Source organism: Patella vulgata, chromosome 3 (genome assembly GCF_932274485.2).
Source record: "Patella vulgata chromosome 3, xgPatVulg1.2, whole genome shotgun sequence".
Classification (NCBI taxonomy): Eukaryota; Metazoa; Mollusca; class Gastropoda; family Patellidae; genus Patella; species Patella vulgata.
The window spans coordinates 54,382,408-54,404,378 of NC_065881.2; the positions used below are offsets into that span (position 1 = coordinate 54,382,408).

General features: G+C 33.9%; 1 protein-coding gene across 1 annotated transcript in view; it reads right to left on the reverse strand.

Moving 5' to 3' along the window:
- Positions 1-21,351, reverse strand: part of LOC126814851 (inositol 1,4,5-trisphosphate receptor type 1) — a 71,037-nt gene extending 49,686 nt beyond the window's left edge. Inside the window, exons 1-2 of the mRNA XM_050540256.1 lie at positions 21,223-21,351; positions 7,003-7,112 (exon numbers count right to left, since the gene is read on the reverse strand). Coding sequence (XP_050396213.1) covers positions 7,003-7,112; positions 21,223-21,240 — 128 coding nt within the window. The 5' untranslated portion in view covers positions 21,241-21,351. The remainder of the gene's footprint in view (positions 1-7,002; positions 7,113-21,222) is intronic.
- Positions 21,352-21,971: the final 620 nt, after the last annotated feature.

A 21,971-nucleotide genomic window follows, 5' to 3' on the forward strand; every position in this document is an offset into this window, starting at 1 on the left:
TTCATGCACAATTTTAGCTATTTAATCCATTTGATGAAAAGTCTCTGTGCAGGTGTCCAATATTTCCTGACATAAACAACTCTGAGTTAAGGTGAATTTTCAAACCTTGAACTCCTATTATAGTACAAACACTTGAAAATGAGAAAGTAATTAAAATGATAAGAGGGGTCTGTTAAAGATAAAAGTATTATCATATCTTCTTTTTTTACAAGGGGGTGAACATTGTCTAGATAGACCAGGTGTTACAATTTATTAGATAACATTGTTCTTTTACCTGGCAAGGCAAATCGATTCATAATGTTCTCTTAAACTATTCCCAGCAAACATATGAACCAATGAGTTTGTATTTTTTTTCAAAATTCCGAATCGAAAAATATTTTTTTCGTTACTTGCCTCAAGCAAAACTACACCTTATTAATAGGAATAGAACTATGAATACAATGGCTAGAGGCTAGGGTATAGATCATACAATAAACGTAGTTAATCAAACGACAAAGATTATAGAAGTCATATTTGATTAATTACTGTGATGATATCATAATATGCGTTTTATTGTTGTAAACACCGCCCACGGTCCTCAATATCATTAATATTAAACATAATGTATCTGGTATACGTGGATATGAATATTGGCGCGTATACAAATTATATTCAATATGTAATTTGATACTCCCCCCCCCCCCGCCAAAAAATACGTCATAGTGTTTGCATTATTCTACATGTTAGAGGCAACAACAACAACCTGTCTGTGTCTATTAGTAATCTGTAAAATCTAACAGTTTCCCGAAAAATCAAAACAACCACAAAATTAAATCACTATATTACAAATTTATTTCATGTGTGGGCTATTGCATTCGCTCCGAAAAATTTGTCATGTTTCTTTTTCAATAGCTTGTAACCACTGTATATTATTACCATGTCGAATCGTTTGTTTATGTAGTCATTCACCCATGGGTATGATACGAAAATTCTAATTCAGACCAGTCCATTGGCTTGTACTTGCCGTGGGAGGAAACACTATTGCAAATGAACTGCAGGTCGAATATTATTTCATTGTTTGTCGATACATTACAAATAATGTGGTAATTCCTTTGAACTTAATTCTTCTCGGTTTTTTTTTCTATTTAATACCTTATAATACAGAACATATCCATGCACCATGAATACATAAAATACATGTCTCGTAAGCCTGAGTGAGTCAAATTCTAACTTTAAGGGAGTAGTCTCGTATAACAGATTTATAAATGACATTGTGTGGGGGGGCATGAAAAGACCAGTTTAAAATAGAGAACCGTTCTGGAAAGATAGCATGAATTCCTAAACATATTACTCGCATGGGAAATTGGCCGCCATTCTGTACTTCTGTGAGATGATAACCGCGAATTTCCGGTATAAATTTCGACACGTTGCCATGGACCTATTTCTGTAAGTACTGGACACATTTGAAGATGGTTTCATGCATGCTACAATTTTGATCGACCTAGATCCTCCACGGACAGCACTTTTATTGAATAAATGAATGATTGAAATGGGGTTTAGTATCTGTTATTTCTGAGCACTTTTACAATGCAACGATAGTGACAATAGTTTACACATTTCCATGCATACTGTAGAATGCGACGATTTATCTGGGACAGGAAAATCTAAAAATATAGGTTGAACACGATTAAGATGATTCATCTGAAAGAAACGCAATGATTGTGCAGTGTCACATTTTGAATTACAGTCATTATTGTTGTATTATGAATTGCCGCAACCCACATGTAAACAAACAATGAGTTTCCGTCATTTGATATTTTCTGAATAATAAAATACATTATCACACGACAATGACTTTTAAACGATGAACATATAAAAGTCAACGCACCAATTTATTAACAAAGCTGATTCTTTTTTACAATTCTTTTCCCATCCTACGTATTAGTCTTGTGGGAATTTTCACTTTAAAAAACAAATGTGAAGCTGCATTTATAGTAAATTGATTATCAAACTCAATACTTCATTTTGGGGAAATGTGGGGGGGGGGGGGTTCAGTGAAAAGTTTCTATATCAACTATATATATATTTGTGACTGTCGTTTGTCTGTCTGTCTGTTCGGGGTTGGCGGCTACACTAGGTCTGCCCCGAGTCTGAAATTTGGGGTATAGGGGTAGCTCGGACCGGGGAGTAACATAGGCCAGGTGGCGTTAGTCTACCACTTCCGGTTTCGGAGTTATGACCCCCGAGCGAAGCCGGGTATCCTGCTAGTAGATAATATAAGCTATTATTCACAAATTTAACCGAATTTACGCATTTGGAATTTTTAATTTTCTAATCATACTTGTTTTAAATATGTGTAAAATAGAGGGATATGATCTAAAAAATAAGAGAGAAAATCCTGAAGGGTCCAAGTGCTCGAAGTGCAGACATAATGTAAATATTATTTCATTCGTTTTCAGCCGAGATTACATGCAAATAAAGACTATAACTGAAAACATCAATGGTTAAAGAAACAATATTTAGCTAGAAGTGACAATACCATTAAACAACTGTAAAAATACTCTTATGTTATTTGTCTAATTTGTCATCAGAAAATTCCAGTGGAACATTTGATATAAGAGTTAACAATCATGTAGACTTGAAAATAAACATTAAGTATATATAAATAAATGTAACTAGATAAGTAAATGGTAGTAGATAAGTATTTAATAGGTGATCTGCAGCATTTTATTTGTTTCAAGTTCTTAAAACGTTGCCGAATAATATGTGAACCCTACACTTTATTTATAAGCCAAAACCTGACGTAGCTATAACATCATATAGTATATTATATCAGAAAGATATAGATACATCTCTTGATTATGATGATCGAAAAGTTTCACAGGCCGTGGGGTGGGGAGGTGGTTGATCGATGAAAGTGCAATATTATTTAACTGAAAATTGTCTAAAACCGCTGTAACTTATATTCTTCGAAGAACTCCAAACTATTAATGGGCCGTCATATCAAGAAATTGTAGACTAGTACATCCAAAAGACACCATACTGATTTAAATTAGCAAAGTTGCTGGTATGAACAGCGATTTTAGTAATCATTGTAAAGTTTTAATTAGAAATCGATCAGTGGGCAATATGCAGAGATTAATCAAGAAATCAGTAATTTGTATGAGTACATCCAATTAATGGGCATATATAAGGTAATTATAAATTATATTATTAAAGGCATCATTACAAATGGAAAAGCAAATATAAAAATTACGTCGTACACAATATCAATTAGTTTTATCAACAAGCATATTGGTCCCAAAATGATCAAATTCGGTCAATCGGAAAGTAAGCCATGGCCAAGTTCCTATTATTTAATTCTATTTTTTTTTTCATGACGTCGTCTTTTTTTGTCTCCAAACGTAAAGAATACCTTTTTCTATTTATGAACATCGAATCAGATTTTTTTATCGTCTACTTTACTATCTATTTGAAAATGGCTATTGGCTTTAACAACCAAAGCAGTATGCGCCATATAATATAGCCTAAGTCTGGTAAGAAAGAACAAGCGTTTGGTTAAAAGAATATACTAATATTGTTTCCTCGATCTTCGTGGTGATAAAATGTCATAGCCACCTCAAAAGAATGTACTAGATTTTTTATATGTTTTGACCAAGCACACTGATATCATTATTGTAAATTAAGATATATTGCTAGTATATGTTTTCATTGGTACAGTTTCTGTTTCACAGGACATTATCTTTTTGAACATGCGTGGAATAACACCTGTATTGACTTAAACATTATGAAATCGATTTTTTTATTTATTTGTGAATAATCCAGATAAGGGTCGTTATATTATTCAATATATGGTGTTTTATTATTCAATATTCCAGGACGGGTAAACTGAACAGCAAATAATATTTAGTATCGATCAATTATTGGAATTCGAACACCCGAATAATTACGCATTGGAGCACTGTAACTAACCGGCTATTCAAACAAAACCCTAAGAGAATGAATAGTATAAAATATTACAGCCTAGTCCACTCGACAAAATATCATAATGTCGCATAGGAATGGTGCACAGTTTGGCTGAAATGGCACTCCGTACTAGAGGAACTAAAACCTATACCTTCTTTCTAGATAATCTCGGAATACACTCGTAGTTATAACGTGATTACCAGATAGAAATGAATAGTATCAAAATCACAGTATAGTGCACTCGACAAAATATCATAATGTCGCATAGGAATGGTGCACTTTTTGGCTGAATTGGTACCCCGTACTAGAGGAACTAAAACCTACACATTCTTTCTAGATAATCTCAGAATATGTACGTGTTCATAACGTGCTTACCAGATAAATTTAAAATCAAAATCTGTGTGTGTTTCTGATAGATTAGAAATTTAACACATAGATATATTTGCTGAAATTATAGTGCGCATTCGGAGGTATACGAGCAACACGCGAAACTGGATGCGGGCCTTTAACGATTCTTGGTTGTTTTATACTTCCTGTTATGTTATATGAACACATGGAACTTCTTGTGTTTAACGACGTTTAAATGAATCATAGTGATGTTAATCAGATGCATGACCCTGCACAGAAATTGCGATGACTGGTTACATAGTTTAATTGAATATGTATCTTGTTTATAAATCCAACAATCAAATCGTTTATCAATCTGTTTAAAATTGTGGAATCGGTTCTACCACTTCCATTTGTATAAAAGTCTGTCACATATGACATAAAGAGATAGACAGACAGAGCCAAATAATAGAGACTGTCATCAAAACTGATGAATATTATTGAATATAACCGTTTCATCCTGTCATAATGTCGTAAATTCCAGTAAAATGTCATATGTTGGATTGTATTGTTCTTTTCAACACAATTTATTATTTTCACATATAACAAATACTAAAGAGTGTCAACATGACTAAAGTGTATGATTGATAATATTCTTAGATCACTTGAAACACTATATCTATATAATCCTTTACTTAATCCATAAAATAGAATGCTATTTCCGGTCTACTCTAGATCCTTTATTCAATACCAGCACTCAACTTGAACTTTAACGAAAAAATATTATCTACTTCAGAAGTATAAGATTCAACTTTTTTTTTCTTTCTACATTCTTACACATAATAAAACTATTCATAATATTTTGATTTAGTTTTTTAACCACTGGAATAGTGGATAGATTATTCTTTATTTGAAGACTTTGAGATACAAAAAATCTATTATTAAGCAAGGTTAAAGTATTGAACAGGATTTTAACAGTATGTATGGGGTGGGAGAGGGGTAGTCTAATGTGTGCGCTTTAGAGTCAAGTGTGTGTGTGTGGGGGGGGGGGGTCAATCCGACACTATTACGTGGCATGAGTAGTGTCCTCTGTTTATATAACCCCGTGGCCTTTCTCAGGCCACCGGCTGCACTGGCGAATTATTGAAGAAATGACTTAGTTCGTGTTCAGTAGACTTTAGACCCATCCCCTAATTCACGGTGTGACAATGTACATGTATAACAATCTGACCAAGTACAAACAAATCTGATACAAAATTGTAGGTGTATTCAAACTAAGTTTGTAATTTATATTTTTAATCTTTGAGATGATAAATTTACAATTATACTGTTCACATTAATTAACGTTACCATAATAACATGGACAACATTAACGCATTAAAACACATTTCTTCTAAACCCATCAACTGTTTCCAATTAATCTTAACAAGATGATTAAGAAGCAGTCAGATCATTAAGTTAATTATTGTGTTAACCGATCCCCTGCCTAAAGATTTATCTTGCCATACTACAGTTCTAAAAACAAATACAAGTGTTTAACAGATAGCTTCAAAATGCATTACACCAGTATATTGATGTAATGCTATTTTAACTAACACGCACACAAACAAACTTTTGTGCCTTTTCCACCAAATTATTTTTGCTTAATTTTATGGGAGGAAATGCGATATTTATTTATTTACTTATATCACTAAATTAAACATAATAGACATTGGGAAAGAAGTTATTTTACAACAAATAACGTCATTGTCTGGGTAATATATTGACCACCTTAAAGATATATCTTAAATGAGGAAAGTTATACTGTTTCTGGTGCATACCAATAACAGTGGCCGTGAACCAGCAACCCGGATCTGTGAGTATAAAATAATATACACTGTCGGGATTAACCCACTGAATTATGATCATCAACAGTTAAGGCAAATGTTTCAAAAACGTACCCATAGTTCATAGATTTTATCACGCGAATTCAAGTAAAGAAGACCGACAAAAAAAAAGACACCAAAAGATTATGATGAGCAATGGTACACAACAATCATTTAGTAATGTGCTGATGTTCCATTCACTAACAAATAGATCAACATTTTGTAAAAAAAAAAAAAAAAAAAAATGAGAATGTAATATCGAATAAAATGCTTGAAGATCGTCATAATATAGTTGGTACATGTTTGCGAGCTGTTGCAAAAACATTTCCGGTCATAAGTCAGCAATACTTAATCTGAACGTAGATCATGTACATATATATAAACATATTTGGGATAACTAGATATGTATGATCAAGAATACCCATAGATGAGCAACATTTCTGCAGGTGCATGTTACTGTTAGATGATGTCAAACCAAAAACTAAGCTCGCTCACAGAACGTGTCTCTTATCTGTTTTGTTATGAAAATTTAATTCACAATAGCGTTTCGCTACAGTCAATCTATATTAAAATGCATTATAAAATTTGTATAACACTGCATGACATATCGTGAATAGAAATGCATGAATTTATGTGCAGTTTTTCATCTGTTAAGTGGAGATATTATATAAAACCTTAGACCAGATTGTTCGTTAAAATACATAGTATATACAGTGAAAAATGTTATCCTTGAAGAAGACCACCATAGTCAGTTTGGAAGCAACTATATGCGATACGACAGCGGATTAGTGTGCAGAGAAATTGTTACATTTGTTTTTGATTTTCTTGTTCGGCATGATGGTTACGTATAATAAATGTGGCTTACCTGGATTGATAGCTATACACATATCCTTCTGTCTCCTCACAATACAAACATATATAATCTCCAATACATAAGTATTCCCCCATCCCCGAACCGCGGTTGTAGCCATTCAACTGAAAAAAATAATTAGATATTTAAATTATTCTTTGAATTTTCTGTTTCAGATTTTCAGACACTGAGAAAAACGGAAACAGCACCATAAATAATGCATATTTAGACACACATTTCTCGTAACATCATATACTACAGATATTATCCAATGCTAATTCATTGACTACAAACGATTCGGTAAACCGGTCATATTGGCATCCATAAAGTTCATAGACACCTGAAAATATAATCCATGGAAAAACAATCACTGATTATTTCTTTCACTTATGGTTGTACCACAATTTAGAACATTACACACATTAGATGATGTTTTGAAACTAACCATTAAATAACGAAATATTTACGAGTGATTCATTATATCACATTTTTTCCTGTACAATGTTATCCAGTGTTTTGTCACTTCGAGCAGAACAGTATCGTGTTGTCTAATTTAATTCGTAGGAAATTGTCAAAAATAACAATTACGTATGCTTCACTCTATTTAATAACAATATCCATATTCCTTCGCCGGTATCCTCTTTGATCATCATCAGTTATATAGCCGAGAAAGATTTACAATGGGATGTTAATAGGTTTTCCTATGTAACGGCCACAAAACAGTTTACGCTCCAATAAGCACAAAGAATATACTTCTATATATCTCCCGCCAAATTCAAGTCAACATACATATATATCTAAATGTACAAATAAAAGCAAAACATTGGTAACTCAATTTTACCTTTAATTCATTTGAAAAGCATGATGATAGTTACAAATAAAAACACAATAATATATCCTTAATCACAGCGATTAGTTTAACATTCATTAACGTCAACAGAATCTCTGAACGAAGCGTGTTCAAGAGTTTCTCCTTGTCGAACACCGCGATTGACACTGTATACTGTACTGATGCGGAGACACACCTTTAAAAGCTAGTAGGCTACATGTAGTTGGTTGAATATATATGTTTGACCTGAGGTATAACCCAGGCTGTCGAGACAGTGAACAATTCACTGGGTTAAACTTGAACTTAAAGGGGCTTATAATTACATGAAGACAGATTTTAATAGGATATCCATTGACTATGTGTCGCTTCAGGTCAATAAAATTTGGATATCATTTTTACAATGCTTTCCCGATATTAACAAAAGCGAGAGGACGGCGATATCTGCTAAATATGTTTGATTAATAAATAGGTGGAGATTTAAATTGTTATTTGTCAACTGTCAAACTTACATTTACTTATATTCAGATTATCATTCTTATCTTTAATTTATAAAAACCAAAGTCATTGTTCGTGTTTTAAGTTAATATACAAAGCCGTTTACTTGAGTGGAATGTCGTCCGTGAGTGGACGGTTTAGGGTATATCGGTTTACCATGCAACGATTCTACACCACTGGATGTTCCCAAATTGGAGTGCGAGATTAAACAAGCAAGGGTGTATTTCACTGGACGAGAATGTATGTTAGTGAGGTTTACCCACAGTTAAATTAGACGTTAATTCAAAGCCGAGACAAGAAATGTCAGGTATCCAGTCCTGTTTACTAACACCAGATTTTATCGAACGTCTGATATTCTAGCCTGTCTATTATACACCCCTGTATCGACACTGAATCAACCCATACCTACAACCATTATTTCAGCTGTATGGAATCATAGAGAACTCAATTTTGACCTTATTCTTTAGCACCAGAAATAAATGAGATATCTTTACGTCCACGTTTCTATAAAACGGTCATTTATATAAATTGACACTAAATAAAAATCTAATACATTTTGTATTGCTGAGAACCTTTTGGGTATTAAAAGAACCGGAGAGTTATATTTATGTCGCCTTGATTATCACAAACAAAATATCCCGTATGGCCATTTCGTGTGTTTTTCTTCCTCTTCACGAAACAAGGTAGAAATTAGCATTGAGGATTCATAATTAGGGTTCGGATGCTTCAGTCTATGACTAAATGACAGAATCAGGAATGATATGTAGCAAAATGTGATTGATATCTCATAGTGCATATGAACACAATAATATATTTTACTTGAAATAGACATCACAGACAAAGACTATTTTACACCTCTAATGGAAAATGTATAAAACGAAAAGTATTTCCTTAATATCTATAACAAATAATAGCCATGTTGGAGATCGGGAAAATATTCAAATTTCTAAAATGTCTGTGAACAATTTTGATTTAAAGTTTTGGCGGGGGCGTGGAAATATGATGATGGCAATTTAATATACATCAGCCCCACCCATATTCTTTCAAATTAAATTAAAAACAAACTTAATGGTAGTTTTAATTTGAGTTATCAATAAGATCAAATGTCAAAGCCATAATATTATTTTACATGACAATTTACATCTCCAGCTAGTGGTTGATCATTTCCTTAACCACAACATGAATTCACAGTTTATTTTGATATGTTATACACTGGGTGTGTCATATGAGCCAGAAGCCTTAAACTAAATCAAATATATCGCTAGTAATTAAATTATCTTTGACAATTGGATGCAAACTGATAATATAATTGTGTAGTTACCTAATAACAATCAAGACAAAACGTGGCTTTATAAACTGACCTATCCGCAACTGACATGGCCACTGGTAGTCATACAGCGAACAAAGGTTGCGTTTAGCTATATCCGTTCAAAATATGGTGGATAGATTGTAAAATCGTTCTTTAAACATATCTACATTCATATTTTCATTTTTAAATAATTGGATGGAATGGAATGAAATTGTTTTGTTTTTTTTATGTCGTAAAAATATAATAATTATGGTTAATTTTAAATGCGAGAATTTTGCCGGACAGTTTCCGCCTCATCTTCTTCGATTTTCCATTGTCTGGACTTCCTTTACATGTACATCAATGCGAAAATGGATTGGCCTCTGTTTTTCATGTCATCTACTCACAATCGCCACCTCTAACTAGTGAAGACTGAGCTTGTAAAAATATCGAAGGCTCTTTCCAACGCTGGAATTCCAACCCGGGATAGTTGAGCCGCTAGTCCAGTGTCCTGACCACCATTTGACTACCACACATGCACCCACCCCCAAACCCCTTTTAAATCAGATACTGGCATATTTACATAAATATTATAATAAAACAATGACCAATAACATAATGATCCACGCCCATAGCACATCGAAGAATTTATATTAATGGTAAATCAATGACGGCTGTTTAATCATTGCCTAAGATATTTGAGTTTATTTTAACACCAACAGCCACTTCCTTTCTTATCACCGTTTACTCTTAATTAACAGGTAGTGGAATTTCTGGCATGATTTGTTACAGCTTTTTTGCAGTGTTTAACTACTGTAGCCTGGCTGTTGGAAGCATTATTCTTCAAAACAGATGTATTTATTTACCTACAAAATGAACTCGTGATTTTTCAGGGATCGGTGGCAATGTCGAGCGCCAAAGAAGAAACAGTAGTAGGTAAAATACCGCCCACACTCCCCGCTGTCCTTCATGGAGTGTAACAAGATCTAAAGTTGGCATATTTTTTCTATTTCTTTGACGTTAGGTCAAAAGGGTTATATCATTATTAGAGAAGGATGAACTGGATCTTGTAAATTTTATCAATGGGTATGAAAAAGTATTGACTGTTCTAAATCCTGAATTAAATGGGTATCATATACCGCCCGCGTCGGGTCCTTCATTGAACCCAATGACTTTGATCTAGGGTAAACAAAAAATCTATAAGTTTAATATTAAAGAGCACATCTATTCCTAGCTAAGAAGGTGGTCAATGTACATAGTCGCGACTGATGAATTGGCTGAAGTTCCTACCAGTTGCAAAGAAAACTTTTAGAAAACATACTTAAAGATAGTGGAAAACTTCTGTGGGTTGTACCAGTTCTACATACAACACAGTACAATACAACTTACCATAAACATACTGGTCCAAAAGGCTTTATCCTCATCTCTTTAAGACTAAATCCAGACGGTGTGAACGACACGAAGTGGTCGAGGATTTTAACATGGACTTAATTGCTCATGCATTTGAAGAATGGGTCACATGAATCATTAATGGTGCAGAGTGGGGAACCAAGAAACTAGAGGAAGTACACATGTTTGCAAAATGCCAAAGAACTTTAGGGCAAAATATCAAAGCCAATGGCATTCTCATGCCTTCAATCAAGTGTCATGAAAAAAAGTAGGTTATAGCAAGAAGCAACGGTCAACTTGACAATTACCGTTACAAAAACTTCACCATTATGCCAAACAATAAAATATGGGAAGATTGGCGTCTCATATAGTAATAAAAAATGTCCAAAAATACTTAATAGCCCATTATTAAGATATAATACTTACAATACTGTGTAGATTTGTTCTACAAGTGCTCCTGAACTTGAACTAAATTCTGGTCTAGAAGCTTCTAGATCAACTAATCAACTTTAGAAACTTACTAAGAGACAACACATACCATTTTAATCCTGAACTAAAACTCATACCACCACAAAACACAACTTGTTCTTGAGATCGACATAAACTGTTCAAACTGACTTTCGAGTTTTTCGTAATCATACTGTATGGCTTTATAAACACATGAAGGTCTCCTTTCTAATAAATTCCATTTCATGTCATGGTATTCGCAGCCCGACTAACATCGAGTCCATATGTTTGACACACATTTCCCTCAGTTTCAGAGACATGCTGCGGGCCGTTGTGTGTCGCAACCTGTTGTTTTAGTCATCAAAGACGAAATTTAGGGGCATATGGTGTCAATCCATTAGGAAAACTGGGAAATCGCAGAAAAAATTCTTCCTTTTTGACTCAACAATTTGCAATGCCATTGTAATTCAGTATTTAATGATTTAAAAGTTTTAAAGTTAAAATTAATAAAATCAAAATTCATACTGAACTGGAGGAACAATTGAATATTACTAACAAGACTTTAAGCACATAAGAAAAGTGGGTGGATGGCATATTTGGTTACGACAGCATTCTCTTTCTTTATGAATTCTTTGCAAGTTATAAAACATAAAAGATCCTGTTTATTAAAGTCCATTTAAAACGGATTTTCCTTAATTCAAACAATCCCGAACTTACGCCTATCAAAAACAAAACATTATACTTACCATCATGGCTACTCTAGTTTTCTTCCAAAATGAAAAACTCTTTAGTAGTAACGAGCCTTAAAGGCTTCAGTTCATAAAACTGAAACATCGTCTTCATTAATCATTTCAAGTCAATTATTCTTAATTCCAATTAATGAAATAAGATATTTTTGGAAGATGTAGAAAGTTTAAACACTGTTCAGAGACAACATTAATGCCCCATCCCGTTGAAGGAATCACGGCAGTACTAGATCCATTCACAAAGTACTGGTAAAAAGATGATATCAATTCCTAGCACAAGGGTATTAATCGAGAAAATTGATCCGAGGTTAAAAAGGTAACAAAACCCACGGCAGTAGTTCAGCATTTCAGGTATTTCCTTGTTTATGGGATTTGATACATCATAATCCAGCAGTAGCCTGGGATGCTTGGCACCCTATGGCGACGTAAATTATCAAATCTATTTGCTCTGAAGTAATGATCAGAACCCGACAGAGTTTAAATTTAAATTAAATCTATTTCAAACATTTTTCTTTTTCATATACCAGCATCTGACTAATTATTCCGTTTTATGTAATAATCAACAACTGAAGTCGATTACGTACAATTAGATACATTTCTATCCACTTCCTTATCGCAAGCACACTGTGACACAGATCATCACTGTTCTGGTCTAAAATATTGGGAGTTTTGTCCTCTACAACTCAGGTGTATATAAATCAGGTATATACAGACCAGCATGCAAACAACGTCTATTCTAAGCAGAAAGAAGATAAGTCACCATATGCCATGACCAATGAAACGACAGACTACATAATATCGTGTCTAAATGATCACCCAATTGGTAAAGGCTATTGTTACTTTTGCACAATGAAACCCTACAACAATTCCCACCTCTTCTAATAAAAGAAATGTTCTGTGATTTAAAGAAACGGGATTACATAATATTCTGTTGTATCTGCATGTCTTGCATTTTTGGAAATTCCTTATTGGAATACAGATATGTTGTCCAAAGACGGGCTTTAGAGGTTTGAATCATGGTGTAATGCCTTTATGAATATCCTTCTAAATCGAGATATTTTTATATTAAAATTTAAAAACTTTGTCGATTTCCGGCAAGATTCAGCACAACTGTTCGGATATAACCAGGCATTTTAATAAATATTTGGTCTGCTATAGACATCAATGTGAACGAGAAATATACACAAAAGGGAAATTGTTTTAAAGCTAAGGGCATTTAGCTAAAACACACCAAATTAACAATAATGCTATTGTTTTTTTTGCTGAAGAAAAATATTTATATAATGACTTGCTGCATCAATACATATGTATCACAATATAAAATCTTAGCTTACATCTTATACTAATATTACTAAGCTATTTTAACGTAAATCCTCCAGGGTCTCTTTTAATCGAGTTACATTATAAGTAATATACAGAAGTGATCCCAAAACACTTTCACAATTCAGTTGGATGATATTCAATTTTTTAGCCCCTTTTTGTTTGGCGAATGCAGCTAAGCTTAGAAAACTGTAGAGATACTATCGTCTTAACCTTTCAGAACTCAGGATTTAATGAATTGTCTCACACTATGTTCATTTTGGATCCAAGCAACATTACTTTTTTTTATATGAAATTTTGGGTATTTAATGATGAACTTACTAACTTAATATTGGCACCACTTGATTTTTATAGATAACAAATAGTTAATTATTTGGCAAAATTTCCAAAATCTGTTATTTTTAGTTAACAATTTAAAAAAATCTCTAAAAATCAAATTGATTCTTACCTGGACGGGAACTGGCAAACAAATACCTTCCATTTTTAATATGTGAATAATTGTATTTTCTTCATAAAATGTTCATAATTTTAGCTAAACAGCCAGAAAAACACTACAAATCACCATGCCCTTAAAGAGACGGTGTCGAGTAAAATATAGATAGGAACCAGATATATAGTGTTTTAAAGTCTACTCAAATCTAACAAAAGTATTTTGAACAAGAAAATTATTCAGAGCACGTATTAATGGTGTATCTTGTATTGGATTTGTAAATCCTCGGTACACAATAAACTTATTTCATCTGGATTCTGTAAATGCCGTTACTTCGATACAACGAACAAATATATTTTACAAAGCTTGAAGGTTATTGTACTGTTGAGAGTTCTAGCTGTCATCATTGGAACCCTCTTACAACTGAACCGGTAATAAATATTTCACTACAGATATACTACTAAACGAAACAAAACGAAAGAGCCAAGAGGAAACCTCGCGGCATTTTCAATGCGGCGTTTACATAAAGGCCGGACATCTGTCAGAAAGGGAAAACGCATGTAGATGTTAGCCCTATTTCAACAAAGATATCTAGTGACATTATTCCCAATATTTGATTCTCATGTTTGTTTTGAGTATTTGTAGTTAATTGAACTGATGGTTTGATTACAGTGTTGAAAACACTACACATCTACCTCAGCTTATTTATTATACCGACACAGTTATTTATTCAGTTAGTAGTACACATCTGACAATACTAAAATAGGTTTACTTATGCAAAACAAAAAGATTCAGTCAATTACTTCACCCGCTAATTATCGTATCTTTCTTAAAAGAGTTAGTCCATCATCATAAGGTTATTTTCACGCCTAATCTACTAATTCCCAATTGGCGCCATAATGTGGGCCATCTGAGCTAAAGAAGACGAATATACGCCATGCAGTCTTCTATCCAGGAAATTTTGCCTGGACAGTGGCGTTATGGCTTACTTTTATTTCGATTTTCATTTATCAATGAATTTTATGGTGTAATTGCAGGTGTAAGTGACATTATGGAAGATTTGATAAAGAGCTGACAGTTCTCGCTATAATAGTTAAAAAAAATAGATAATGTAAAGGGAATATGCTGAAAAGTTCATTCAAATTACTTCACACTGAGCCGAGAAATTCTCATTTCAATAACACTATAGTCTCGATTGTCATTGTTACCATTGTTGCGATAATAAGCAATGTCTCGGTTATCCATTTTTACGTCGTTGAACCGAAAATTGGATTCAAATCTGTTTAAAATCGAACCCATCAGATGGCATCGAGTGTTGATTATATAATCTTGTCAATAGCTTATATAACATTTAAGGCCTAAATAAAGACCTGCTATGGGAAAATTTAACTTTTGCATAATGCCTGTTTAGGGAGCCACGGTAGCTAAGTGAGTAAGACACTAGCTCGCTAGCCTGGAGGTCGCGGGTTTGAGCCCGATGTTGGCCGAGAAATTACATCGGGATTTTCCGGTGTAGTTTCCCCTTGTCAGTGGTGCAGGGCGGAGGACCTGACAAGGACAGCTGTCTAGTCGTTCGGATGGTACGAAAACCCGAGGTCCCGTGTACACATTGGTATAGCGCTGCTATCGAGACAACATTTTCTCCTACAGCACAATTTATGACGTATGCCCGTCTTCATTAACCCAGTCGGAGCAGAACGGTAGGACGTTAAATCCCATTTCATTTCATTTCATAATGTCTGTTTAAGTACCCAATTTCTTCAATAAGGAAGGTTATTCCTTCGATTAACCTCTTCCTAGCCCAAATTTTTTTTATAATATATTCAAAACCTTCCTACTCGAATTCATCCCGCTAATCATCGACATTATGTGGATTGCAATATTGTCTCACGGTGTCTGAATATTGTTCTGTTCTCAGTGTTGGTTATTTACCAACATGCCTTGACCATCATGTATGCTGGACTCATTATCACATAACTAGACACACAAAGGATATTACGACCATCCGGATATTAAAATCCAGTTTGAACTATTAGTATTGACATTATTGAAATACCAGGAAACATGACCAAATACAAGGACCATTACAAGTTAAACTGACCATGTCTCAAAGTCTAGACAAAATTCTTTTTCTGGTAAAATGATAAATCTTGTGCGTAACTTACTTTCTGTGGACTTTTGGGATCCATCTCTTCCATATTATCAGATTCCATAACTAGACCAGCCTTTCTTATAACAATTTATATAAAGAAATGTTTCAATGGTTTGTACAATACCGACTACAATATCCTCAGATAATGATTGCTCATAATGGGCTTTCAGATCAATACCTTAGACCAAGTATTGTAAAACAATACATAAATTAATAACGTTGACAGCACAAAACAAAAACTCAGTTATTATTGAAACGCATTGTATACACGAAGATTCGCATAAATTCCAGGGGGATGAAGTATATAGCCTACGAACATTAGTTCTGGTAGAAATCAGCTATTATAAAGATATTGACAGGATAAAATGGTTTGATAATTTATGCTTATCGCTACTTGTAAATTTGACATAAAATTTATGTACTGTTAAATTGAATGCGTGCACCTTATCGGAATGATCGAAACTGCCACAGTAATATTCTAGTATAATATTTCAGGTAAAAAAGTCGAACTTGACTTCTACTATTCCGTACGTAAATATAATATACCATCTGTCTTTAACCCAAAATGAAGCAATGTAGCCATTTATGTTTATTTCGTAATAAAATATTAATGATCGTGCCACAGTGATTAGACAAATGATGCAATGTGAACGACACTTCTAATGATTGCAATAACTGATGATACTTACTTATATTACTTATTAAATTATTAAACATATTATATATATAACAAAATCTGCATATATAAAAAATGGTTAAAAGTCACCTAGGAATAATGGCTGTGGTTGATATGTCGTAATTAAAACAATTAAAATATTATTTTAGAAAGATTTGAAATTCGTAATATATTATAAACTCCACGTGCAATTTACAATTAGAGTTGATTTAACAATACGTTTTCTATAGAGAGGAATTAGAGCTCAAACGGTAGTTTCCCTAGCATGAACATAATGCGACAACGTGAAGTAAAACGCCGGTCTCCCCGAGCTAAATAGACACCGGAAGTACGTCCAGGGGCATGGTGACCCATGACTTTGCATGAGGAACAAGATCCCGTCCGAGGCCCCCACCCCACCCCCCAAAAAAACAATATGTATATGTGTTTGCGGGGAGGAGGTGGGGTGATAGTCCCTCCCTGTGCCACTGGGTAATATTGGGCTGTGTGGAAGATGCTAGAGTCGATTTGTAGCATATCTGACCCACGGTATATTTTTGACACTGGTTGAATATTATGATTATCATTATAATGTTAAAAACCGCATGGAAACCGCGTGATTTTTTGTCATTTGCGAGGGGGTGCAAAAACTCAAGGCGGTGCAAAAACTCAAAACCATGACGCAAAGCTCGCCACTGCGCCCCTCTCACTTAGCCCTTGGGTACGTCATACGTAATGATCCTATATGGTAGTTTACACACGCAGGTGGGTGCAGCGTTCAGACAGACTATATACGAAACCACCTTACTTGCAGTCACGGTTGGACTATTTGGGGTTATAGCTAAATACGCTGTACATTTCCATAAACTGTAATGGAATCTGTATATGGCTGAAGCTGACAATTTTCAGACGACCTGTACCGACGGCGAAGATCGAAGATTAGTCAGATTAGAAAAAAAACCTGTTCAAAGACAGTCGGGTTTAGAAATTTTAACTCGTTTATTTTGCGCCCCTCCCCTTCCCTATCTTTCAGCTTAACGATTGTCGAGTCTGTGTAAGATTGGACATAATACAACAGGATGAATTAAGAGTAACCCACTTAAATCGGTGCACTTTATGCCGATTATCATCATGTGTTGGTAATTTTGCCAATTGTTTTCGTAATGAAATGCCACTTTTCCTGTCGAAATTATTAATAATATTTTACGCATTAAGCATGTCAACAATATGTTCTAGGTGCAGTACAATCTTCTCTCGACATGAATCCATCTTCAACGTAATTTGTATACATCAATGGCAATGTTTGAAACGATGAAATAAGAAATATTAACGATGAGGCTATCAACAGGAGGGCACACTTTAGTACGAATCTTTAGAATTCAATATCAAATACGTACAGGTGGCTACATATTTACACAGTCTAAAACTAATATACAGAGCTGAGATTTGTAATGTAATGTTGCGCACCTTTAATCAAACGCACTTGATTCAACCATCCACAAAAATAGAGTAATACGTTTAGATGGATAGGGCTATCGGTAAATAAATAGTCTCTTAATTTGTTTTAATTACTGGTACCTCACGGCTATGTATATGATCACGTGATTTTTGTGGCACGTGCTAGTATTTGCTATTGGTGTTTGGCATGGTTGCTGCAGGTGATAGAAATTATCAGGCGTCTGTTACCGATTGTTGATAATTACTGTCATGTTCAGTGCCCTGTAGAATGGTAATAAGCATTTTAGCCCTGTATTTAAAGACCAATACAATAAACACTATCAGCTTCCACTACAAAATCCACAAGCTAATTATTCATAGGGGAATGTATCAATATCGCATTTCTTTACCCCTTTTATTCCGACAAATCGACGTTAATTGTTGATCGCTACTTGAGTAAATGATATATATTGTTAAATCATTTGGTCTCTTAAAGACATTAATTAACTCTAGGAACCACTTAGATAAGGAGCCGTTAAGATAAGAATGACATGCATTAGATGATACAATAACAAATCTAAATCTATAGATTATAGAAGAAAAGTCAATATCGCTGTTGAAAAGAACTATTTAATCACTTAATGGAGCTAAATATTTAACGACATATTCAGATATACCGTAACTGAACTGAAATCGATGAAACTTAAAAGATACAATTGAATTCTTTAAGAAGTGATAGAGAAATAGGGTTTGACGTCCACTCGACTTTTACAAGTTCGTTTCGTGGTTAAGACATGGTGTAATTTTATTTCAATAATTGGGGAACCGGGGTACACGGAGAAACCCCTAGGGGTTAGGCATACGACCTTACTCTTTGGCACCTATAAATCTATGATCGAACCCACTTGGTCAACCAACTTACCAAATCCTTTAAGGAGGGCGAACGATGAAAGGAGACGAATTATCATATAATACAAATATCGTCCATACAGCCACGTTTTGATCTATTCTTTCTTTGAATTCGAACTAACAATGGATTTATTATAGACATTACCAATCCGGTTCATTCCTTGTGACATCTTTCCTTCTTTGGAAGCAGCGGGGACGTGTATACCCTTGAAATTTGACATGAAAAACAACCGATAATAAATCGTCAAAGAGTTTAGGTCTTCGATCCAGATAAACGCTGGAGATATCTTTCCTTCTTTGGAAGCAGCGGGGACGTGTATACCCTTGAAATTTGACATGAAAAACAACCGATAATAAATCGTCAAAGTAATCTCTTCGATCCAGATAAACGCTGGAGATATTTGGTTGTCTACATATTATTGTAAGTTACCATAATGTAGGCAATCCTATCTTTAGGATTTGTGTTCCATTAGGATAAGAAAATGACTTGTTTGGGGGACATTACCAAGCCAAACCAGGCGCTAACTTGGCTAAAAATATAAAAAAATAAAAAGATATCTCTTGAATAACCATCACCTATAGTACTCTAATCAAAGAAAATTTGAAGTTTAAATAGTGTATGAGAACTACGCCACGCATAACCAGACAAGCGCACACTGGAAATATATAGAAATTCTTTCGTAAGAGATAGTTATGCCCCGAATGTTTATCAAATTGTCTTCTTCAACTAGCACAATTATGGAAAGGTGTGTCATGCTATCAAAGTATCAATCGTTACGTAACAAAAGATTCCATGTCAATCAAACTGAAATATGTACCGAATGAACACTAAATCTACATATTTAAAATGTATGGGTTAACTGATCTCTACCCAGGAAGTCGTCTAGAAACAATTTTATTAACATATCTACGATGATTAGTAAATGTTTTACTTCAAAGTATCTGGAATACTAATTAACTTTAAGGATGATAGCATTCCCATACACGACTCAAGTAATTGTTCATTATCATTGAAATAAATAGTATATAAAATAACGAGTTTCCACTCATAATTTATATTAGGTGTTATATATCAGACAACTTGAAATAGCCCAGATTTTATTTGTTTCGACTCATCAATAATATGGGTTGCCTATCAACTTCATTTTATCGACTCTATGTTTGATTAAAAATCAGTATGTCACGAAATCCCACTTCGAATTGTATATTTTGCTTGCATCCACTAAACCCAACATAAATGTCTAGTCTCGATATTTGGTTTAGAGGAAATTTAGCTGAGCTGTATAATAGTGGAAGTAGCAAAACAGTAAGACGTTAAGCCCTATTTTATTTCATTTCATTTCATTCAATTTCATAATAGCTGAAGTAACCTAAATTAGTAATAAAAGATTGTAACCTATTTTTATTTCCAACACAAGTGAGAAGCGGTATCAAGAAAAACTGCTTAATTGGAACCTGGCTTCAAAATTGTTTTGCGGTACCATAGTAAATCTCTCATCGACTAACAATGATATCTATTTGTCGTATGGTGAGGTAAGTGTTCAACGGTTACCTGTATATTTCTGTACAGCTATCATAGATTTCACATCTTCGGATGTGAGAAAAACATCTTCATACATGAATATGTAAATTCCAACGCACGTCCAAAGATGTTTTTTCGACGATTTGCCGGCGATTTTATCCATCGTGAGCTAAAATATAAGTATTTAACCTTACAGGTTTATGGCCATTGGCGATGTATCTTCAACACTCTTGTCGACAGATTATCGCCAAACAACTATCGAAGTTGGTGAAACTATTTCACATTGCACGTTTTAATATGGCTAACGTTTTCGAGAGGCAACACGGTTTATAATTGAAAAAGATCAAAATCATAATAAGACAAACTTTTACACAACCAATGTCAATATTAGCGAGACGTCGGAGATGAGAAACGTGCAGGATCTTGTACCACCGTGTCTATCGGTGAAGAATAATCCCAGGAGTGTGTTTGCCGCAATATAAGAAGAATCAGCTTACTGTTTGCATGCATTATTACTTAAATTTTCTGATATAAAATTCATAAATCGTTTGTTTCTTAATAAATTTACCTGAATCAAATAGTTAATTGAATCGTTTTATTAAAGGACATCACTTACCGCAAAAGATGAACTCATTATAAACTTTTTCTCAGAATAGTTTCACATATTATAATCCCCTTTTTACACTTACACCAAAAGAAAAATCTTTTGTTTCCTCTAGTGAACATAGGATGCAGGATATGAAATTTGATACATTAGAAAGCAAGTGTACGTTCTATAATGTTTTCTGTGTAAACAGGTTTCCAGCTATGCCTATTGAAACTGTGATTAACTTCTATTAAAGCAATCAAACAATTCCCATCAATACTGGAATCCATCGATACTGGTACGATACGCAATACTGAAGGAGTGCGCCAATGGAATAACAAAGTTAGAACATTAACTATGACGTTATTAATATTGATCATTTATAAAAACAAAATGATTAATTTCTGTTTACTTTTTTGTACAATCGACGATTGTTGCGAGAGAACAAAGAACAAATCTCAATGAAAGTGATTTGATTGAAAACCTCCCCGTTTACCATTTCTACTAGACATTACTTAAACTTTGTTTCCAATACTCAATGAATTCAATATTAATAGAGAAATACCGATATTCTATTGGGACTAAAGCTCATTTATTGAATTCGCGTTCAGAATACTTGACTATAAATACATGTTTAACTTGTTATCATGTTTTATCTATACACAGGATCGTTTTTATAAATTTGATAAGTTCAAATCTTTTAAAATAAAAATAGAATATTTGTTATTATGGTATGAGAATGTATCAGGTGTGGGGCCCAATACTACTTTTGCACGCGA